The sequence below is a fragment of the Budorcas taxicolor genome, chromosome 4 (assembly GCF_023091745.1).
Source record: "Budorcas taxicolor isolate Tak-1 chromosome 4, Takin1.1, whole genome shotgun sequence".
In the NCBI taxonomy this organism is placed as follows: Eukaryota; Metazoa; Chordata; class Mammalia; order Artiodactyla; family Bovidae; genus Budorcas; species Budorcas taxicolor.
Window position 1 is genome coordinate 64,807,776 of NC_068913.1, and position 24,991 is coordinate 64,832,766.

The 24,991-nt window shown below is 44.2% G+C and overlaps 1 protein-coding gene across 1 annotated transcript in view; it reads right to left on the bottom strand.

Moving 5' to 3' along the window:
* BMPER (BMP binding endothelial regulator) overlaps nucleotides 1-20,428 on the bottom strand; it is a 252,338-nt gene extending 231,910 nt beyond the window's left edge. Inside the window, exons 1-2 of the mRNA XM_052638900.1 lie at nucleotides 20,296-20,428; nucleotides 19,155-19,240 (exon numbers count right to left, since the gene is read on the bottom strand). Coding sequence (XP_052494860.1) covers nucleotides 19,155-19,240; nucleotides 20,296-20,428 — 219 coding nt within the window. The remainder of the gene's footprint in view (nucleotides 1-19,154; nucleotides 19,241-20,295) is intronic.
* Nucleotides 20,429-24,991: the final 4,563 nt, after the last annotated feature.

The window sequence follows — 24,991 nt, forward strand, 5'->3', positions numbered from 1 at the left end:
CTATATTGGATGGGACTTCCCTGGTGGCTCAGTGCTAAAGGATCACCTGCCAATGCAGGAGATGGGGTTGGATCCCTGGGTCAGGAAGATCTCCTGGAGGAGGAAATGGCGACCTGCTCCAGTATTCTTGCTGGAGAATCTCATGGACAGGGGAGCCTGGAGGGCTACAGTCCATGGGGTTGCAATAGAGTCAGACACGACTTAGTGACTAAACAACAACAACAAATATATTGGATACGTGTGCTCCGGGGACAGGAAAGAGCAGACACCCTTGTTAAGAGGGAGCTGAGATCATGCAAGAGTAACAGACCGAAAGGGGAGGATGCTCTGGGAGGCAGAGTCAGAGACAGCATCAGAAGCCAGATCCTGCAGGCCCTGCAGGTAGACTTCAGACTGCAGTCCAAGTCGGATGAGAAACCACTGGGGGAATTTTTGTAAATAAGTGAAATAATCAGATGTATACATTTCAGTGGCCACTGCCTGATAATGTATTGCTGTTCAGAGGTAAAAGTGATCATGAAGATAGGAATTATCAGATACATTGTCAAGGTTTTGCCATCAAGATATGCTACTATACCGAACATATGATATAAGAGAAAGAGGAACTCAGGACATCACGGTTGATCCCTGAAAAGATGGAGCAGGTGCAACTGATACTGCTGGCTGGAAGAAACAGGATTTGGAGGAGAGGTGCAAAATGAAATCTCTGCTTGGGCCATTTTAAGTCTGAGATGCTTCCTAGCATCTACGTGGAGAGGCCAAGCAGGCATTTGAATTTACAAGCCTACTCTTGAGAGGTCAAGGCTTTCACGGTGGCTCAGCGGTAAAAGAATCCACCTGCAATGCACGAGTCGCAGGAGATGCAGGTTCAATCCCCGGGTCAGGAAGATCCCCTGGAGGAGGGCATGGCAACCCACTCCAGTATTCTTGCCTGGAGAATCCCATGGACAGAGGAGCCTGGCAGGCTACAGTCCACAGGGCAGCAAAGTGTTAGACATGATTGCAGCAACTTAGCATGCATGCATGCCTTGAGGGGTAAGGGAGCTGGGAACACAAATGTGGGAACTTTCAGCATATAGATGTTTTTAAGCCATGAATTTATATAAAAATCACTTAGGGAAGGAGTATAAACAGAGAGAATGTTTTGATCAAATCCTGGGGCCCTCCAATACATAAAGTTCAGAAAGATAAGGAAGACCCAGGATAAAAAGATCTGAGAAAGAGTAGCCAAATAAACATAATTCTTATAAACCTATAGAAAATTTTATATGTGTGAGTCTTTATACACACATGCATGTGCACACACACACACCCCTCAGGCAATAACACACACAACTGTATAAGATCACTGGTTCAGACTATTATATTAACCCAGTGACCACCAGAGGTCACTTTCTCTCAGCACCTGCCACTATGTCAGATACCTACCAACCAAGATGCCTCAGCACAGCTGTCAGTGCGGCTATTTAAGGCTCACGAGAGAGCTACTGCTTGGCTACTGCTGGCCACTCCTTACCCTAGTGCTAATAAGTACCATGCCTGCCAAGCTACCTCTCTGAGGGAACAGACTCTAGCTCAGGAAAATGCTGATTGCCTAGAAGACCTAAGAACGCCAAGGGAAAGGTCTAGAACCTGTGTCCTAAGGGAGCTCAGACTCAACAGAGAGCAGTAGTCAAACGCTAGGCAAGTGTTAGAGATGAGTTTGGGAGTAAGAGAACATTAGATCCCCAGGACTTGAAAAGGAAAAGGAAAACCCCCATTTTAGGTTTTCCTTCTCAGTTGAACTAAGACCTAAAGTCAAACCCCTGGAAAGAACAGAGCCCATAGTCAGACCCTGCTTTCAATTTCTGATCCAACAAACATGGCTCAAAGCTGGGAGCATGAGTGATCTCATCTACGGCAGGATAACTAGGACTCAGGGATCTAGGGAAGTGGCTTGCGCTCACAGGCAGGAACTGGCCAAGAAGCAGGGAAGCCAAGACCCCACAACCACCTTGGAGAGCATTCTGAAAGTGAGCAAGAAGCAGAGAGCAGCCGGCGGAGAAGCTAGATATGTTGCAACTTTGAAATTTGTACTCCTCTCTGTCCTTTCAACATCATATTTCTTCCCACATACTTGAAGGCTGTTAAAGTTCCCCTGGGCATTCTGTCCACCAGGCTAAATGATATCAGCACACCATCATTAGTGAATAGTATTTACTAAACCCCCACCTGGGTGTTTGACACTGCTCTAGCTAGTGCTTCAGTTATTCCCAGCCATCTTTTTCTCAACCACTTCGTCATTATCACAAATGGCCCTCCTCTGGCCTCCACTGACTCTTCCAACTCAGCTGACGTCAGAGAGCTCCCCACTGGACAGTCCATCCCTCAACTGTCTGGTCCATGTGGGGTGTGTAGGAAGCGCTACCACCCCACTGTAATTGTTTATGTATTTCATTATCGGGCTGGAACCAAGAATTAAAAACTGAAACTGAGAAAAACAAGACACAAAACTTGGAGAGTGGTGACATCATGGAAACGCTAGGCTAATAACAGAGAAAGAAAATAACGTGGTAAAAAAATAATAAAGATGGAAATGATAAGGGTGGAACCCTGGAACAATGGAAGGCCGGACTAATTTAAAAAAATTTTTTAAAAGGGATTCTCATTAAAAGTATGGAAAATAGCAACATGACCAGAATTATGTGAAGGTAACACAAATCAGAACCCTGTCAGCTTGACTTTTTACTCTCCCTGATCAGGTAGACGGAAAAGGCAATGGCACTCCACTCCAGCACTCTTGCCTGGAAAATCCCATGGATGGAGGAGCCTGGTAGGCTGCAGTCCATGGGGTCGCGAAGAGTCGGACATGACTGAGTGACTTCCCTTTCACTTTTCACTTTCATGCACTGGAGAAGGAAATGGCAACCCACTCCAGGGTTCTTGCCTGGAGAATCCCAGGGATGGAGGAGCCTGGTAGGCTGCTGTCTATGGGGTCGCACAGAGTCGGACACGACTGAAGCGACTTAGCAGCAGCAGCAGATCAGGGGGAGGAAAATGTGGGCAGAAATTGGGTGCCATCAACAGAGCGGAAAGAACAAACATTTCCTAGAATGGGTCTGTTCCAGATGAGGAAGAGACCTGCTGGGCGGAAGCTGCCATCAGAAGGAAATAGCTCCCGTTATAGAGGCTTGGGAATGGAAAGGGTGGGGGTGGGGAGCACCTCTAAATCCTGCTTCACCTGGCCCTCAGCTCTTACAGCTTGCCTCTGGCTCCTCCAGATGCTGCTGGATCCCAGCAAGTCTGTCATAAAACCCTGGCTGTTTTGTCAAATTGCTACATCTAGTTGACTCAGGCTGGAGAAGCAACAAACAAACGTCATATCAGCTTCACCCTGCAGCTGCTGCCCATCAAAGAAAGACCACAGGAAACAAAGTGTATTCCTGTGGGAATCCATCTCATGAGAAGGCTGGCAGCAACCCAGAGGGTCAGCCTGTCCCACCCAAAGGCGCCAGTGTCTACCTCACTGGACTACAAGGACTGTTAAAAACAGAATCCCCAGGGAAGTTATTTCCTGGGTCTCTCTCACTAGCCCCCTTGGGGTGCTTTCTCAACCCCTGTGGTCAGGAAGCATTCTGAGAGACATCTCAGTGGAATCTACCCAGGATGGGTCTCGATTCCCATACTTGAATTGTAGCCCTGACTCTCACTGATTAGCGGTGTGAGCTTCATCTTGTTTCACTTTTCTGAGCCTTCATTGTCTCAACCTTGAAATAGGTTTCTTGAGAAAGCCTTCTCTCCTTCACAGGGTGGCTTTGAGGAAGATGAAGGTCAGGCTATCCCCAATTTAAGAACATGGTATTGATTCGTAAAATAGTTATTGAGACTTACAGAATGCAAGGTGCCATGCAAAATGTTTTCAGTGATGGTGAGAAGAATCAGACACTGTTTCTGCCCTGAAGAAGCCTAAAGTCCAATAGGGAGACAGCCATGTGAATAATTAATGAAACTTCAGGGTAGGCAGGAATAAGGATTATAATATAGGAAATCAACATGAGGCTTCAAAGAACAAGTGACTAGTTCTGATCAAGTGACTAGAGGAGGCTTGAAGAGAAGATGATACAAAGAGAAAAAAGTAGCACTTCAGTAAAGATGGCTGATGTACAAGATAACTGCAAAGCTCCACAAAAATAAAGTTCTGTAAATGAGTTGACCTATAGGAAAGTTTGGTACCAATAACAGGATCTCAAATGTACCTGACCACTAGAGGACATGTTGCTTCATTGGGGAATTGACCTATATTCATGATTATATTCATAGTCCCTTCTCTTTCCCCTAACCTCAGATGGGAAGTTTTTCAAATACTGGCTCCTGCGTGGAGTCACTGGATGAGGTTATTAAAAATGGAGATTCTTAAAAAAATAAAAAAGATGGTGATGCTGATAGCAACAGCAATTTAAAAAATGGAGATTCTTTGATCTCTGTCAGATCTATTGAGTCAGAATCTCTTAGAATCTGCATTTTTAACAAGCTCCCTGGGGGGTTCTCATGTTCATTAAAACTGAGAGTCATCTCTGCTGGGGCCCAGGTGGGAGAATTGTTACCACTGACCTGTTAATGGCCTACAACTGTGTGAGAGAAGACACGTCATCAGACTGAAGTGGGTGGGCAAGGAGGGAGGAGAGGCTGCCAGTGATGAGAACGCAACTGTGAGTCCTTAGTCACGAGCGCTCAAAGCTATGCTCTAAGGGTCTCTCCCAACACATATACAACCTCTGGTTCAATCACATTTTCACACTTTTATTTGAGACTCTCTCATGAGAAAAAGTCATTTGCAAACTAAATACATGACCCAAACTTTACATCAAATGCCTACATATACAATACATATTTACATATGCATATACACGTATGTCCAGAAAAGGCAATGGCACCCCACTCCAGTACACTTGCCTGGAAAATCCCATGGACAGAGGAGCCTGGTAGGCTGCAGTCCATGGGGTCGCTAAGAGTCAGACACGACTGAGCGACTTCACTTTCACTTTTCACTTTCATGCACTGGAGAAGGAAATGGCAACCCACTCCAGGGTTCTTGCCTGGAGAATCCCAAGGATAGGGGAGCCTGGTGGGCTGCTGTCTATGAGGTCGCACAGAGTCGGACGCGACTGAAGCGACTTAGCAGTAGCAGCAGCAGCAGCATACACATGTCATCCAGCACAGTCAAAGAATAATTTGTTCTGATTAATCAGATACTCCAACCAAGAGTTAATATCTATGGCCTGCATGAGTTCTTCAATTTTCAAAGAACTTGAAAGCAATAAAAGAGATCTAACTTCAAAACTATCTGGAACATAATTTAATCTCTTTCGTTCATGCAGGAAAAAAGTTGTTTGTTTTTTTTTTCCATCTCACAGCACCTCAGGCCATTATTACCATAAATGCTCAGTACATATGTGCTGCGTTTAATAACCATCAATCATTTTCCTAGTTCAGTCCTGCAATTCGGTTCCCATGTTTCCTGCAGGTCACCATGTGCCCCTCTCATTGGTACCAAGGTGAATGTTGTTTCCTCCCTTGCCCTCCCCCCACCCCACCATCAGAGGCATCCTGAGGATGTGCAGGAGAACCCATTAATTCAGAGCTGAGGGCTCAGAGATGAAGAGAGGTGGTGTTTTACCATATCAACACATTTTATTTTTAGTTTGTGGAACCAGTGTCAGTTCATCCTGAATTTAAAGGTCCCCTCATTAAGATACACTGAAATAACCTGCCAGGATAAGTACCTCCAGTGAAAAATTCTCGAGGTGCTTAAAGTACATATTAGGTCGAACTGTAAGAAATTGTTGTTTTGATAGGTCAACACCAAATATCCAAAATCTGGAAGCTGTTTCTATAACTTGGCCAAGTGGTGTGTAAAGTACTTTAATCAAATGTCTCTTTGCCTTTGCCCAGTGTACAGCTTTTACGAAACAGAAAAAAAAATCACATATTTTAATAAATCCCAACTAGTTCCCTACACGCACACAGGCAGCCACAGGAGAAAGGAGGTCACTGCTATCTGGTACATGCTCATCCTAGGGGGAAGGAAGAAGCACCAGTTCCTCCAGCAGACATCACTTCGGAACTAATTAGAGACACTTACCCAAAAAGCAGGCTCCTGCCCCCTTCCCTGCCATCCAACTATTCCCCAGACTCTGACTGAGTAACCTCTTAAGGGGAAGGAATTTCCGTCTGGGTGCTCACCTATTGTGCTGATGAGACTGCAAGTTGAGCTCTGGTGGGTACCACTGGGTGCTGGAACCCCTGATTCACATGTGCTTGAAAACAGGAAATTGCCTCATCTCAATTCTAATAGGCCCGTTTCCCTCAAGGAGCATAAACCCAGGAACATGGCATAGCAGCTGTCAAGTGGGAGAATATCTGATTAGTCTTCCCATTCAGGAAAACAGCATCCCCCTGAGACCTAGAAACACTGGGATGTGAATGTTCTGATGCTACTGCTTTCGCTCTATAAATCCACAACTCAGGAGAGACCCAGCAGGCTGTGAGAGCCTCTAGAATCCATGAATTTCTGAGAGGTACAGGGGCAGTGCATGTGTGCTGAGTCACTTCAGCTGTGTCCGACTCTTTGCAGCCCTATGGACTGTAGCCCACCAGGCTCCTTTGTCCATGGGATTCTCCAGGCAAGAATACTGGAGTGGGTTGCCATGCCCTCCTCCAGGGGATCTTCCCAAACCAGGGATTGAATCCATGTCTCTTACGTCTCCTGCATCGGCTGGCAGGTTTTTTACTACTTATGCCACCTGGGAAGCCCACAGGCAGTCAAACAGCACAGCAAGGCCCTCCTGGAGGCAGAAGTGGCATGTCCCACAAGACACTGACCAGATGCAGCCCTGCTCTCTGAACCCAGAGGAAGCAGTTGTCATAACTTGCCTCAGACAGGTCTGTTCAATTAGAAAATAAAATGGAAAAGGAATCCCCCAATATTTTTTAGTAAGAAGTTCTAGGAAAAAATACAGAAAAGAATGCAAATGTCATTGCTTTGCTCACTAAAAAGAAAGCAGTGAGGAGGGAAAGGAACCTTATTGCTAATGCTATAGTCTGCAGATCTGCCTCCAAGAGGAACCTGAGAGGACAGGTTCCAAAAAATGTTTTTTACATAAAGAGAAGGAAAAAAAATTAAGACAAAGATGCTAAAAATGCCTCTCAGTGAGACCCAAATAAATGTAAAAACAGTTTCGGGCCTCCTAATTTTCCTGCCTCCTTTCAGAGAACCAGCTCCACCTCTCCTGGAAATAATCTTCTGAGGTCACCCACAGCTGCAGAGGCCAGCAGCACAACCAGAGAGCCCACTGCACGGCATCTCAAAATAAGATGCTTAGCCTACGCCTGCAGCCTTTGCGGCCATTGACAAACCATCTGGCCAAAACCTATTTACTTGACCAAGAGTACGAGAGCTATTTTGGAAACACGCGCTTTTGTAAGTGAAAATGTGAGGACAGTTATCTGCGTGATTCTTACTGTCACTGTCATTCTCTTTGGAGTGTCCCTGGGGTATCATCACTTATGTTGCTGGCCCTCTCCCACAGCCGTTTTATGGTTGTTCCATCAAAGCAGGGCATTCAGGGCACATGCTCTGGTCAGGGAAGATGCCACTTGTCCCTCCCTCCCACTTTCTCTGGTTGAGTCACCTGCGTGAAACCTTCAAATTGCGACTCAGGGTATAGACCTTTGAACCTGTCATTTGCCAGATCTGGGTTAGTCCCGCCCATTACCTAACATTAAAAAAAAAACAAAACAGAAAACTCATTACATTGCACGACGTGTACATACAATAAGGCCTTTGTCCTTAAAAGAAAAACATAATTTTCAACAGAGTCGGCTCCCAGAAGCCAAGGGAGCTAACATCCAAAACCTAATATAAACACTGAGGCTTGTGTCCCGGTTTCAGAGTTAGGCTCAGTGAAGGGGGAGGGAATGATGGGAATGGCAGCCAAGGGGGTCCGAGGCATTTTTGATTGCGATTTTTGAAAACCGAACTGAGATAATCCTGGATTCTCCCCTCTCAGGCACCTCCTGCATTGTTGCCTACAAGGCAGCAGGGCATTTCTATAAGACAGAATGTTCCTTTCGTCACAAATAAAAGCAGGACTTAATGTCTATATGACTTTAGGTCTCAAATGGGAGTACATTCCTTTCAAAGGAAGAAAAAAAGTGTTTTTGCAATGATTATTTAGGATGTCTTTTATAGATGGGGTTGACCTTCTGTGACAAACTCACTGGGAGAATCCTGTTTTGGAACTTGGAGTTCCATTCTGGGGGGTAGCGATCCCAAGTGTTAACAACCCAAATTATAAACAGGAAACTCCAGCCTGACTCCCACTCAAGTCCCAAGGTTACAGACCTCTCGCTGAAGCTATGGGGCTTCCAGAGATGAGGGGACAAGGTTCTTATGCTTGAAGACCTCACCTCCTAAGATAAATCTGCCCAAGTGAACCACATACATTACTACACAGAACACACTCTCAAAGAGAAGAGGCAGAATCTTAGAAGAGTTGACGAGACAGCGGGTCAAAAGCACATAACGCTCTGTGAATGTGGAGGGTCTACAAGTCCAAATCCAGTCACATCAGTTAATGTGGGATCACCTGCTACACCGCGAGCAGCCACAGAGTGACTGGGGCTGGGCAGACACAGCAGGGCTCTGCACGTTTTAAAAGTGGGAGAACTGCCTGGTGGTGAGTGGTTAGGAATCTGTACTTTCACTACCGAGGGCATGGGTTCAAACCCTGGCTGGGGAACTAAAATCCCACAAGCCATGCCTCTCAGCCAAAAATAAAAATTTAAGCATACAAAATTATTAAATTTTTTAAAAACATAAATAAATTAATTTAATAAAAGGGGGAAGATTCTGAAGCATCCGTCTCAGTGGCTCCACTCAGTGATTAGTTTTACATTTCTGCCTCCCACCTTCCACTTCCTCATTCAATGGCAGTGCAGCAAAGGACAGGTCGGCCTCACTGTGAAAGCAATGTTTCGATTAGCCGTCAGGAGAACACGAAACAGGCAGACTTCTGAAAATGAGGAACAGAGAAGCAGCCATCTTGCTAAGCCCCAAATATTTCCCAGGTTTTCTATCTTTTACGGAAAAGATAGCAGTGACCTCTACTAAAGTCCCATCATCTGCCCTGATAGAAGTTCAGAGTAAACACGCCATAGGAACTGGCCATACACTGAAATAAAAGCAGTAGTCCAGTTAATCATTTCTTAGAAGATTTAGAAGCCTTGTAGTCATCTACTTAAGCACTTCTTAGAAGTCTGGGATAGGCAGTAATTGCATAGCATTTGGATGGCGGCGTGTGTCCATGTGTACTAACTCACTTCAGTCATGTCTGATTCTTTGCAAACCCATAGACTGTAGTAAGCCAAGCTCCTCTGTCCATGGGAATTCTCGAGGCAAGAATACTTGTGTGGGTTGCTGTGCCCTCCTCCAGAGGATCTTTCCCACCTAGGGATTGAACCCCTTCCTGTCTCTTACATCTCCTGCACTGGCAGGCTAGGGCTATCATCTCTGAAGTGCTTACCAGTTTTCCAGACTCTGTTTTAAGAATCTTGACTTAAGAAATGTTTAGACTCACAATTCTGACTAAAGCCCTATGATGAAAATAAAGATGTCAAGATACAGAAATATTAGGCAACTCACGCAAAGCTGTACAAATATTAAAGGGGATATAGGAGTCACTACACTATCATTGCTAAAAAATATACTCACTAAAGTATGTGCTAAAAACTAGTTTATAGCATACACTTCACTGTCTTTTATTCAAGTTCTGGCCCTTAATAATAGTTCCACTTACACTGTTTACAGAGGTCTTTCACAAACACTAGTATATTCAACCCATACACATCATCTCAGTCAATGGCTACAGCCCACAGATGGGGTCTCCACTACGATTCCTCTTTAGAAATGAAGCCAAAGGGCAGACATACCATTGTGACTTGCTCAGTACCCACACCTAAGGCTCAGGGAGACCAAGGTGGCTGCCCAGTTATGCACAGCTACAAGGTGGCCCTGGGGAGACTTGAGCCCATAATTTAAGACACCAAGGCTGCCATTCCACAGGTCTTCTTCAGTGATGAAACAGACATCAAAAATTTAGTGAAAAAAGAAAATATTTTTCCTGAAGATCTAACTAAAGGATTAAATTATATCATAATATTTTTAAAGCACCATTAACAGTTTCATAGAGCAAACTTGAAAGTTTATAATTGTAAGATTTTATGTTAGCCAAGTTCTTTGATATTGTTGCTCTGATTCATAATAAGAACTGCCTCCATGTAGCTTTGTCCATTTTGCACATAACTATAGAAACATTCCAAAGACACTTCCAAAGTCTATTATTTTTATTCATGAAATTAGTTTTGTTTGGGGACCTTTGAAAATGTCATGTGGTATTTATTCACTTTTGCTGAGACCTTTACATTCAGAAAATGTGTGATTTTTGCACTAAATTTTCAAAATCCCTATAGCAATCGTAGTATTGCTCTCAAACCGGGTTCCACCAAATTCCATCTATGATCAATTCTATTCCATGGGAAAATGAGCGACAGGTCCTAGGGACCTGGACACCATTGTGTTTGTTTCAAATAGTTCAAGATGATGATGAGAAAGTTCCATCCTTGATGTTCTCCCAGAAGGTCCAGTCTAACTCTGGAAGATCTAATACCACTGACCTTCCTCTTCTTCAAACACCTTCTGCCTTGGCCTGCACTTTGCTGATTCTCCTTCTGTAACTATACCTCAGTCTCTGTCGTCGGCTTCTCCCTTCCTAAACTTCTATTAAATATAGCCCCTCTTCTATTTACTATTATAGGCTAATTTCTTGAAATCTCAATTTAGACCCCTTCCAAAGACAAATAATTTATCCCCAAAGTTCTGAAATTTATTTCAGTGCACACAGTTAACACATTGGTTTCTAGTCTTGATGTCTCTATTACTATCAAGATCCACATTTTGAAGAGCCTACTAGGTTTTCCTAATTGGAAGGTCTTCAAGCCCTCTTCAGTTCTGAAGTTATTATCCCCCATCCACATCCATGACCTCTTCTCTTCCTACACTGTGCATAACATCGGCTAGAATTCTCAAAATTCCCTTCAATCCACCCCATTTCTCACCTTTGCCATTTATTTTATTGCCAAGTTCTATCAACAGCTTCCCAGGTGTCACTAGTAGTAAAGACCCCACCTGCCAAGAGAATGCGGGTTCGATCTCTGGGTCAGGAAGATCCCCCTGGAGAAGGGAATGGCAACCCACTCCAGTATTCTTGCCTGGAGAATCCCATAGACAGAGGAGCCTTGTGGGCTATGGTCCACAGAGTCACAAAGTCAGACATGACTGAAGTGACTTAGCACATTAACTTGGGCTCTGAAACTCCTCTGCAAGTCTGGGGGTCCCAGCACAGGGGTATACTTGCTCTAAGGTGGGTCATACAATTTGATTGTTGTAAAAAATGTGTGCTACCACTGAGAATACATACCACCATAATAGTATCTGTCAAACTGAATAATTTGCCAAATGTGTCAAGCAACAGTGCAGAGCAAGGTAACACTGTGGGTAAGAGGAGGGAGATGGCCCCAAAGTGAAATTTTTAGAGTGAGGTCTGGAAGTAAACCATTCTATTCAAATAGCAGCACTGAGAGCTGTTCCAGAAACACCAACTGATGAGCAAAGTGACTGCCACAGAGACACACTAGCGCATCATCCCACCGTATTGACTACCGCATTTTAACTACTGTGTTTTTTCTGGTGCCTGTTGTCCAAACTCTGGCCTCTCCACTCTAAACAGCTCTCACAAAAGCTTCTAGAGGAATTCATACAAAGCACATCTTACTGTGTCATGTGGGTGAGCCAAAACATTAAATGGCTCCCACAACGCCACAAGTGGAACTGAGCTCCTTATTATTGCACTCAGTGTCCTCCCCTTGATGCTTCTCACCAAGCCTTCTAACTGTAGCTTCCATCAGAGCTTTGGGTACACAGGGCACACTGAACTCCTCAATCTTCACAGTTCCCAAGCACATACTCTTCTGTGCCTTTGCTCCAATCATGCTTTGCCCAGACTATCCTCTCTCTGCCCATCAAGGTCCCAGATAATCCAATCAGAATTCGTCTACAGTTCCCTTAGTACTTGGGTTTGAGCCTAGCAGAGTGTTTTTCTGGCACTCCTGTAAAACTCATCCATGCCTGCATTTTTCTCTTCCATTCCACTGTGGGCAAGAACCTGTACTATTGGTCTGCCCCCGCAAGGTGCCCAACCAGCACAATGCTTCAAACACAGAAAAGGCAAGAAAGGAAGGGGAGAATGAAGTGTGAAGAGAAGGAAGAAAGAATAATATTATTGAATGTACAACCTGTTATCCCTAGTGCTTTGAGTGATGTTTTATAGAACTAGAACTGGGAATCAGGAGGTCTTAAAATATACACCCAGCTCATTTTTGCTGAGCTTAACTAAGTTCAACAAGCACACTTGACCTCCTGGTGCCATAAAAGGTGATGTTACTAGTATTCTTTTATAGCATAAAGGATTCAACAGACTATCAGTTGGACCCAACCAAGTGCCATAGAAGAGGGTGCAAGAAACTGATATCTTTTGTTTATTCAATGAATTTGTATTAATTGGTTTACTTTCCATCGCTTTGTGTTGCCTGACTTTTCCTATGATGTCCTGTTCTCCTGCCCTCACTATATCTGAATCCTCATCTGGGGAAGGGCTCTCTTTCCCCAGCCTGCCTTCCCACACTTGAAACGCAGTTTACTGGTGGTGCACACTATGAAGACTGGTACCTTGAAATGAAAAGAAAGCATGTTTAAAACGGAATGGGAATGGGGCAGGGGAGCACACAAGTAAGCAGGCAGCAAAAACCTACTCAGGTCTGGAATAGGGTTGAGAGACTTGCACAAGACGGTCCAGGAAAATCACCGTGATGCCAGACCACTAGGCAGTTTTTCCAGAATTACAACGCTCCTGAGTCCCTACCCTATCCCTCTGCCAATAAAAGTACAAGTGAAGGTGACCCCACAGGCATGGAGATGTAAATACTCTGCAGAAAAAATGAGGCCCCTCTTCCATGGAAAGTTTTTTTAGTGTTTAATGGAGAGCAAGGGGAAAACTTACAGCAGGGCTCACAGACCACTGGACCAATAAGAAAGCAGCTCAGATCAACCTAGTCCAAGTCTGGAGGGACAGGAAACCCCACAAAACGTTACTCACCTAGCCCTCTCCATTCATAACGATGGGTGGGCTTGGCATCATTATCCCTAAGTCTCTTCTCCATCAGCTTCCCTTCCCTCCCTTTTCTTTCTTTCTTTTTTTTTTTTTTTAAGAATATGTATTTATTTCGCTGCACTGGGTCTTAGTTACAGCAAGCGAGATCTTCGATCTTCCTTGCAGCATGCCAACTCTTAGTTGCAGCATGTGGGATCTAGTTCCCTGACCAGGGATAGAACCTGGGCTCCCTACATTGGGAGCCCAGAGTCTAGTCATTGGACCACCAGTGAAGTTCCCCCTTTTCTCTCTTTTCTGATGAACATTTGCCTCTAATTCCATGTGAGGAAATAAGAATTTAAACATTAACATCATCATCAACAATAACAATAATGAATCATTCTGACTTAATGCCAAGCTTTGGACCAAGTCTTAAATGTTCTATCTCATTTAGTTCGCACAGCAAGTCTATGAGTTTGTTAATGACAGCCATCCCACTCTACAGATAAGGAAATGGAGGCTTAGAAAGGTGAAAAAACTTTCCTGAGTTCACCAGCAGTAAGTGACTGAGCCAGGCTCCCCAGGTGGCTCAGTGGTAAGGAATCCACCTGCCAATGCAGGAGACAGGGTTCAGTCCCTGGGTCGGGAAGATCTCCAGAAAGAAATGGCAACCCTCTCCTGTGTTCTTGTCTGGGAAATCCCATGGACAGAAAAGCCTGGTGGGCTACAGCCCATGGGGTCGCAAAACAGTTGGACATCACTTAGCAATTAACAACAGAGCCAGTATTGGAACCCAGGCCTGTTTGATGCCAGGGCTAAAGCACTTTGCCAAAATGATATGATACAAACCAATAGCTGCCTGCACTGCATCTTCCTCTGAAGGGCCCTCCAAGGCCAGGCTTGGTTTGTGTTATAAGACAAAATCACTCTAACTACTCCCTAGAGTGAGCCTATGTCAGCTTTGTAGAGGTTGAGATAACTCTCTGAAGCCCTTGGAGGGATCTGTAGACATTTGGAAATAGTAAACAACCTGCAAAAGCAAGTTGGTTTAGCAGAGAAAACACTGTTTTCACATCACAGGTCTGTTTCTTAGTAACTATATAACTTCAGGGCATTTGCTCCACTTCTATGAGCCTCAAAAAAGCGCTAATGATAATAATCGTCTATGAGCTGGTATTGGTGAATTTGTCAGTAAGATGCTGTAAATTAGTTCAGTTCAGTTCAGTCGCTCAGTCGTGTCAGACTCTTTGCGACCCCCTGGACTGCAGCATACTAGGCTTCCCTGTCCATCACCAACTCCCAGAGTTCACTCAAACTCATGTCCATTGAGTCAGCGATGCCATCCAATCATCTCATCCTCTGTCATCCCCTTCTCTTCCTGCCTTCAATCTCTCCCAATATCAGGGTCTTTTCCAAGGAGTCAGTTCTTCGCATCAGGTGGCCAAAGTATTGCAGTTTCAGCTTCAGCATCAGTCCTTAAAATGAATATTCAGGATTGATTTCCTTTAGGATGGACTGGTTGGATCTCCTTGCAGTCCAGGGGACTCTCAAGAGTCTTCTCTAATTAAATTAGTTACCCTTTCCTAAAACTCTATTGAATACCTTATTATATGGAAAGGCAATTGGTCATACCATCTTCTAAACAGAGTATAAATAAAAATAAATAAATACATAAACACATAAATAAATAAGTAAACCCTGATAATTGTCTTAGTGAGCATCCAATATCCAGTCTAAAAATGATACAAAACAATTTTCAAAAAATCGTAGCAACCTATTCATATGTGCATGTATGAAGCATACTCTCTGAACACATCAAGACTACTTTATATTTCCCCTGTGTCCCTCCTTCCTTCACCATGCCCATTCTCCCTCTCTCCACCTCTCTCTTTCTCTCTCTCTCTCTCTCACACACACACACACACACACACACGCAGACATACATGAATTGAATCCTGATGCACCGCTGTCTCCCTCATCCTCAAACATGTGCCTTACAGTTGTTCAGCTAATAGATAAATATTCTCCAGCCAATTAATTTGAACAATAGAAAACATGAAGCTTTTATAGAGATAAAGTACCCTAGAGAATCAAAAATGCTGGTAGCTGCTTGTTTAGTGACAGAGGATTCTGTGATTAAAAGTAGAAGACAGCAGACAAAGCCCGCTCTGTTTGCACCCCTTGGTTGGCTCCAAGCGAGGTGGAGCCCCACTTCTTGTAACACCAAATTTCACGTTGTTTTTTATGAGCAGAGGGTCCATTTCTAAATTGCACCTCTGGATTTAAAAGAGGAAATTTAAACCTCAGAATAATGTTTTTTGCTGAACAAAACGTATGCCAAACTAAGCTCGGACTGACTTCTGTTTTCTGAGTCCCAGCCTCCCAAGTTTTCTCGGGTTTCCAGTACTGGGCCGAACTCACTGGCTTTTGCCATTTCCTTCTATGTTATGGTTAGATGGAAAAGGGGTGAAAAGCAGGGGTACCACATCCTCAGGTTCACTGGATGGATTTGGGGATGTCCAAAAGATCCAGAGGACCACTTTCGATTCATTAGTTGAGACGGGCTGGCTCCTATCAGCTGTACTTCACGTAAGGCACCAATATGTTTTTCTAGGCATTACGGGAAAAAGAATTCTAGCAAGAAAGGGAAAAACACCACACAAAACAGCAATAAGTCTGGCCTTCCTTCCCCAGCCCCACAAAAGACCGTTTTGTAAGACGAGGAAAAGCTGTGCTTTGCTTTCTAACTGAACAATGAAGCGCCTGCATCTTTAATCCAAACTGTCTACCCGCTTCCCTAGATTTCGGGACAATAGTCCAACTTCTCACCTTCCCCCTTGAACAGTTGAACCCACACGCTTTAAAATAATATCCATCAACAGCTGACAAACTGGTTATTCTTGGACCACAACTGATGCTGGCAAGAGGAGGTCCAGGCAGACAAGGATAAATGAGAATAAAATTATTCAGTTCTGCTCGCCGTGGCCACTGCATCAGCTGTCATCCTCAAAATTCCCACAGAAATGAGTTCATTCCACCTTTGAAACATTTCGGAGTTTAAAAGTTTAAATCAGGCCAAGTTGATTCTGTGGGATTTTTCTAGCTTTTACACTGTAATTATATGTAGGACTTTGTGCCACCTATTTCCTCTCAACTGTAACATTTTACGTCTTTTTTAAGCATACGTTGAGGTTAGCTTTTTTTTTTAGTACGTGTTATGAAATAAGATATGAGCTTATACTCAGCTTTAGGTAGCTTTCTGCCAAAAGGCTGGACCAACACAAACTAAATATGACTATTTTCTTTATCCAAAGTACAGTTTTGACTATTACATACCCTCTTAACGTACATACATAAAACTAGCTCACAACGAAAGCTCCCTGCAGGTCAACTGAAATCATAACGAGATTTTCCTTTCATATAATGTGATTAACAAATGTTAGCTGACCGAACTCCTAAAAGACTCAAAAGAAAAAAGCAAAATAACTCAAGCAATGCCAAAAAGTCAAATAACTCAACAATCTATTTTTTTCCTTGCTTTTTCACATCTTCAACTTAGAAAATAGCCTGTTTCACTTGACTATAGGAATGTGCTCTAGAGGCAGGTGAGAGTGAGTTCCAGCTCCACTATTTACTAAAATATGACCTTTAGAAGCTACTAAATCCTCTAGCCTCAGTTTCCTCATCTGTAAAATGGGGGGAGGGGTACAAATCTTCAAAAGATTTTTGTGAAGATTAAATGAAACGATGCAGTCTTCGATAACTGTCAGCAAATAAAGTATTTCATAAGTGTTAGTTGTTATTTCTGACATTATCTGTTTGCTAAATATCCAGCCTAAATATAAAATTGTCAACTAGCCTCATGGTAAGCTAGGTGCTTCGAAATTCATATACTGCAGTGGGTCCCTTGGAAACTTACAAATAAAGAAACAGTTGTCCATCTAGCCTTACTCAACTTTATCAAGTACTACAAACATTTGGGAAACAATAATAACTATGACAACTTGGGCCCCATAATCCTAAACCCCTGCAAAAGTCATGGCAACGTATCACTGAACCTTTCAGCTAGGGGGAACTTTGAGGCATCCTCTGAAAAGCTAGTGAGTCAGAATGCGAGTCTCGACTTTATGTGTTTGGAAAGGATTTCTGATAGTTCTCATGAAGGCAGATACTTCCAAATGTTACTCAAAGATATAAATGAACCTACCACCCTTCTGAACATAATCAATATAAGTATCACTCCAGAATTCCAACCGACGCATCTTTTTTCTTCAGATTCACTCTTTACCTTCAAAACAGCAAGGTCTTATTAGCAGTAAGCTGTACTTTCGGGGAAAGGCACTATTTCCACCAGGGCAAGAGTACCAAAAAAGGGAAATGCTGTATGGAGAATTTTCATACTATTTGAAAAAAGTTTGCAAAACCCAAACTCTGTGTTTAAACATTATAAATGTAACAATATTGCTGAGGAGAAAAATAATATTTTCACATGTGGAGTTCCAAATTTATTTAAATATTACCCCATTTTCTGAGATCTTACAAGATTAAGATAAAATAATTCACTAACACTATGCAGATAGGAGAAATAAAGAAATCATCTCCCTTCTGCCCCCACCACACACACACACACAGAGGCAGACACACTACATTTGTAAATACACAATTGAGCCAAAATTTAATGCAAAGCTCCTTTTCAACAGGTCCATTGGTGAAAAATGATTCATTAACAAGGCAGCTCATAAACACAAACCTAATTGTCCCTCTCTCAGCTCCCTTTTGTTAAAGCAGCAACACTTACCATCTCTGGAAATGGAATGCATTTTTACCTTTATTTCTGCTGATTTTCTTAGTCTTCAGAACCTGATAATCATTTGATACAGACATTCACCTTCACCCATTTATCATTTCACAACATTGACCTCATCTCTTGTCATGAAAAACTTCGGATAGTTTAAACCCAGATGGCTTGGCTTTCCCCTAAACAGAGAAAATTCCCTTCTCTGGTTGCATACAGCATGTTGATCTGATAACAAGCAGTCATCTATCATTTGGGGGCTTTGCATTTGACTTTGACTGCCTTAATGTATTTCCAACAGGGTTTTGTGATATGTAGTTTTTAATCAAGGTTTGCCAAAAGTGATTGGCATGTAAAACACTTTTAAACAAAAATGTTCTTTGTTAGTCGCTATTTCAGCTCAGAAATTCTTATTCATATAATTTAATCTCCCCCATGTGGTTACTTATTAGATCTTATCATTTACTATAAAGCTAAAATAAACTGAAACAAATCATTTTTTTAATCTACCAGCCACTGCTAGTGTTAACTAAGCAGCTGACAGCCAAGTGTCATCCTCTATTAAGGACAGAATGTCCTTTCTGACTCATGGCTTCCAAATCAGATATATAAAGATTGTTTTTGAGAGCTTAGGATATAAGAGGCAAAAAAACTCAAGATCTTGTCCCCATGTTTGTGCTTTGTGACTCTAACCTCTCTTTCCCCTTGTCACATACCTTATCCCAGACCTTTATACCTAAATGTTATCATTTTCACACTGAGCTCAGGCAATGGAATCAGAGCAAAAAGTGTGGTGGCACCTATGATTTGGTGGCAATAGCCATTCCCAGCAGCAGAAGTGCAAGTGGTAATTACCACTGAGGTGATGCTATACCAAGTCCATCTGAAGTTTACTTCTGCAACCTGATGTCAAAGATAAACATCTCCAGCCTGATAAAATAGAAATTGCCAAAGTCCATAAAACTTGGAAATTCAACGGAATTCAATTCACCAGCCATCTGTGGTTTTGTAATGACCAAAAGCAATTTTTAAGATCTGGTCATAAAATTACAGCTAAAGGATTCACCTTGTCAGAGGGAGCAATTGATTTCCCATTACCTGATCTCCATACTCACCATGCAGACACACATTATACAAGGGTTGTCCGTGATAAATGGAATCTGGAGGACTTCACCTTCATTTTCACATTTTGCAACAGAACCTAAAGGGGGAAAAAAGTTATTTAAATTTAGCTGCATGGCCTTGTTACAAAAATAGAATTTTTATAGTAATACTTTTTGAGAAAACTATATCCAAATTTCAAAAATCCCTAATGAGTTTTAAATAATCAAATTCACTCAAAAAAGTCCCCTTGAAAAAAACCTACTTTAAATAATTTTATTAGAACAAGTTTTTTTTTAAAGCCTGTGCTATATAGATATATTTTCTGCTCTCAGATGTTTGGTTTAAGCACAATTCCAAGTATTTCATTGGATCTTTAATAATACCCCTCCTTTATAAAACCATTTCAACTAAATAAACACTCCCATAAGCAAAAAATTCAAATTGGCCATTAAGGCAGATTTTAAATTTGAACAGAATTCAGGACTGTGTCAATAAACAGGCCTTTATATGAATCTGCCTCATATTGTGTTGAATTGAAATTACTTTTCGAAATACAATCTTCTTTCCTCTTTTCTTAGAAATAGACTCAATATTTTCTTTTCTGCACCAGGTGTCAGTAAAGTATGTCCTTCAGAATAGCAGCTGAGGTCTTCACCTGCCTGAAAGCATATAATTATTATATCCTGCTATTATTACCCTTTTAAAATATGATAGTTTCTTTAAATCCAGTTCTGGAGGGCGGGTGCTTTAAAGATCACTACCAGTAAATCTTACAGAATGAGACAGGCCTATGGGTGGAAAACGATGCAGTGTTTTGTTGTTTTTTTTTCTTTAATTGCAAACGGGAGAAGAGATCAAACTAAAGGTTGAAGAAAACTAAATATAATAAAGGAACTTTTCAAATTCAAATAGAATTTCCGTTATCACTACAGTATTAATGTCAACAGCCTGCCCGCTCTCCACTCCTTAGCCTACTCACTGCTTTCCCACCCCTTAATCCCGAAGGGCTTCCTTCATCCCCATGCGCCAGCGAGGAGCAGGCTCCAAGGTGCTCGTTCCCCACCCTCCCGTCCCCGGGGCTAGTCAGCGCCTTCTCTCCCAGGTACCAAGCCAGCGTCTGGGAGGGTCGGTCCCTCCCGACCCCTCCCCTACCTGTCAAGAAGGAGGAAGCCAGAGACATGGGGACCCCCGAGCAATTGAGCAGCAGCAAGACGCAGCAGGTAATCCCGGGCGAGCGCCGGCAGGGACGCTCAGCCAGAGCCCTGACGCCGGAGAACCAGAGCATCGTCACCTGGAGGGAATCCCCGGCGACTGCAGGTCCCGCGCCGCCGCCTGTGCTCCGCTACCGCCGCTCGCAGTCCAAAAGGGCTCTCAGCCGGCGAGTCGGGAGACAGTCCGCGAAGGAGGGAGGCGGGCGCCCGGGAGCCTGGGGCGGGGGAAAGGTGGGGGGGGGGGGGGGGAGTTGGCGGGGGGAGAGGCGGGAGAGCGAGGCGAGGGGTGGGGGGCGCCCAGGGAGGAGGGGTCCTGCGGCCAGGCTCCTCCAATGCGGCTTTTTTTTTTTTTTAAAGGAGTTGCTCGCAGCGGTTTAGTCGTCGGCTTCTCCACGCCAGAGAGGGGGCCAGGAGGAGGGGGTATCGGAACTGCGGGAGATAGGCAGAGAGGAGTGGCTGCGCTGCCCGCTGCGCACCGCTGCTCCGCCGCCGCCGCCGCCAGGGCCGCAGCGACTGCCCCGGGGCGCGCCGCTGCTGCAGCTGCCGCGTCCTCCACTTCTGCGCTCCCACCTCCTACCCGCCCCGCCGGCTCTCCACTCGGTCCGCTCGCACGCTCGCTCCGGCGCCGGAGACCCGGGCGCACTGAGCGCCTCGGGGAACCCGTTGGGGGCGCCCGGACGCAAGAGGGATAGTAGAAGCCTCGCGCTGGGCGCTTGTCTCCGCCGGGGGTCCAGCCAGCTCCCCCAGACCCTCGAGGGAGGCCGCTTGCCCCAGGGCACGGATCGGAGCCGGGCAGGCGTGTCTCCACCACCCGGAGCGCGCAGCGCCTCCTCCCTTTCCCCGGGGGCGGGTGGGGAGGGATTCCTCCCCTTACGGGGGATGCCGGGCCAACCCTGCTTCTTTTCCTGTGCTCCAACCCTAGGAGGGAGGAGAAGATGGGACGCAGGGCGCCGCACCACCGCGGCTCGTTCCCTGATGCCCCAGCTTTGGGAAGGAGTGATAAACCCAGCGCCTGTGGCAGGGTGGGGGTGCGGACAACTTTTCACCCTGCTTTGCCTTCCTTTGGCTGGGGCACGACGGCCGACAGTCCCTGAGCGGACAGAGGGGCGAGATCACTGCTCAGTGCTGCTGTGTCTGTGCGTCGCGACACTAGGGAAGACAATTTGAAACGACACACAAGGTAGATTAATACACGTACAGATGCGAACTCTTTTCGCCCTTAAAAAAGGAACAGTGGTTCCATGACTCCTCCCATCCAACCTCGGGCGAACAGGGGCAGGGAGGTGCTGTTTGACTAATCATTCATTCACCCGAAAAAGAGGGAGGGACCCGCGCGGCGGCTAATCTCTGGCAGGGACCACTGCGGCGTCCTCGGGAGCTTGGAGTTGTCGCTTCAGCAGCCCTGGGTGTCAAAGAGTCCGACCCTACCTACCGCCCAGGAATGATCCCCGCCAGATCGCGGCCTCTCTCTCGAGCCGTGGCCCACTCTGCCCAAAGGAGGATATGCAATGGAGGAGAGAATTTTTGTAACCAAATGGGAATTAGGGGACGCTTGGCAAGTATTGGGACTTGATGATCAGCTGTCTTACGAGCTCACGTGGGTCCCCGGCTTCCTCTCCCTAAGAATGGAAATGGGGGGCCCTCACGCGGGTCCTCCTGGTGGGTCGGCCTGGGCGTATCCGAAAGGCAATCACGGACTAGCCGAGCACGTTTCTCAGCAGGACGCATCTAACAGTTTCTGGGCAACGTGGGGATTGTCTGTAGTCACAGAAACTATACCTTTGCAAATATATTCATCTGTTTGCCGACACATTTTGTACAGTTTCCTCTTAAGCCCTCCCCCCACTTTGGAGTGGGGGGAATGGGGCTGTTTATTTGTTTTTATTTTTTCGAGTCGTCGGAGCCTTCACTTAAGGCTGCAGTGCCCACATCCAGGCACGCCGGGGAGCCTATAGGAGCGTTGCCCTTAAACGGAAAAAATAAGAGAGGGTAAAGCTGTCATTAGCCTAACACGCTCCATTTCCTTCTCAAAACAGATTTTTAGTGTAAAACTTAAATTAAAAGAGAAGAAAGATGACGTGTGGTTGCTTTTTCCCGAAAAATAACCACCATGGCCAGGCAGCTCCCTGAAAATCAGCATTTAGTGTATTTACTAACGATAAAGAGAACATGCACACACAAAAAAAAGAAGAAAAAAAGAAAAAAAGAAATCTCTAAACCTAGTCTGATCTCCTATATACTTTCTGATCTATAGTGACCAATCAAAAAATAAAAACCTTTATGACTACAGATAAGTACAGTCAGTTGAAACTCTACCCTACAAAGATTCTCTTTGCAGGAGGCTTTTATATAAACTTGTTAAGCGTAACTTAATGAAGGAAAACGCAATAATGGGTAGGCTGGGAGAACTTTCATTGCCCTAGATTTCAGCAGTAGACCTGGATAAATTCACCTTAGAGGATTGCAGAACTTTAGAAAGAGTGCCTTCCCCGACATCCTCAAGGGTTTGCAGAACAGAAGTCTTTATGATGAAATCTGTGGCATTTCTCAAACTAGGTGCTTTGGGGTATACTGGAACTTCCCCTATAGGTTCAAATGCAAAAACCACCTGGAAAGCATTTTCATCTGTCTGTAAGTTTACCAATTGTAAAGATGTACAGAAGTCTGTCCCTTCTTCCTGTTTGTTTATCAGCTGCCACCAGTGATTTCCCCTGCTGCCTTCTGGATAAGTGGGCCCTGCTTCTAGAAGAGCATCCTTCTCCCCAAAGGGCTTATCAGTCCTCCACTGCTGCTGCCACCATCCCTTCAACTGACAGTCTGTCAGCTGCCAGTTGGCCTCTGTCTACACAAACATGAGATATTCTGGGGTCAAAAAAAATAAAAAAAGAAGCAAGTATGCAAGAAAAAGCGTATGGATCTGCCCTTATGTTTAAAGTTAAGGGCCCCCCACCTTGTGTTCAGTCGGGTCTGACTCTTTTTGACCCCGTGGACTATAACCCACCAGGCTCCTCTGTCCCTGGGGTTTTCCAGGCAAGAACACAGTAGCGGGTTGCCATTTCCGTTTCTAGGGGATCTTCCTGATCCAGGGATTGAATCGCCATCTCTTGCATCTTCTCCTTAGCAGGCAGATGGCTTACTGTTGGGTCACCTGGCAAGCCAATAATGTTAAGGGTGATCCCATCCAAACCCCCAAAAGCTCTTGACTGAGATCAAAAGAAGAGCAAATCTGTCTTTGGCTCTGTTTATGACATTTTTCAGTGTAAGAGAGGTAATGGATCCCGAAGATCATTCATTACCTATTGATAATGAGGACCTGTTCCACCATCAGCCAGAAAAAACTCTATCTCATCTTCTTTAAAATAAAAGATATAACCCTATTAGATCAAAAGGGAACCAGGCCTGTGGTAGGAGAATTTCTCTTCACCTCCCGGTAAAACTATGATCCTGAATCTGCACTGAAAAACCCAACTAAATATACCAGTTAATAACAGTATATTCAAAGTTACTTCAAGAGAAATTACAGCAACCCAGTTTCCTAAAAATAAATAGACCTTTCAAAAGCAGCAGTGAAAAGGAATTGTGATATTAACCACTAGGGAGGGCCAAAAGTATTCCATAACAGTGTGAGTTTTGCTCTATGATAGGCACCAGGCATGGCATTTTAGACTTGAGGATAAGGGATGATGTTGCCTTGGAGCTTACAGTCTAGGAGGTGAGATAAAGCATGTTTATAAATGAATGCAGTAATGGGAGAAAATTATTGCAAATGAAGCAACTGACAAAGGATTAATCTCCAAAATATACAAAGAGCTCCTGCAGCTGAATATTAGGAAAACAAACAATCCTATCAGAAAGAAGGTAGAAGACCTAAACAGACATTTCTCCAAAGAAGATACACAGATGACCAATAAACTCATGAAAAGATGCTCAGTGTCCCTCATTATTAGAGAAACGTAAATCAAAACTGCAATGAGGTATCACCACACACTGGTCAGAATGGCCATCATCAAAAAATCTACCAACAATAAATGCTGGAGAGGATGTGGAGAAAAGCGAACCCTCTTGCACTGTTGTGGGAATGTAAATTGATACAGCCACTAAAGAACAGTACAGAGATTCCTTAAAAGCCTAGGAATAAAACTACCATATGACCTGGCAATCCTACTACTGGGCAAATACCCTAAGAAGACCATAATTCAAAAAGACACATGTACCCCAATATTCATTGCGGCACTATTTATAATTACCAGGACATGAAAGTTTAAAGAAAGAAGAGACTTAGCTTCATGGAGGAGGTGGCACAGGAGCTGAGATTTGAAAAGCAGCAGCTTCAGTAGATGGAAAGACCATGCAGGAGCTGCAGAGTAACAGCAGGGAGACAGGTGATTCATAAAGAAAATGGGGAACAGTCCTATAATTGGCTCTGCCAGCTGAGCAGAGCTCTGGGAAGGCTTGATCATGAGAGATGTATGAGCAGCGCTTGGATCCATCTGAGATGAGCAACAGGATGTTTACCGTGGAGTAAGTGCCTACCTCTCAGAAACAATCAGACTACATTTCTTTAGAATGCGAAGTATTTCTGCAGATGTATTCATCAATCTGCACATGTATTCATTATTAATCTCATACTGGAGAGC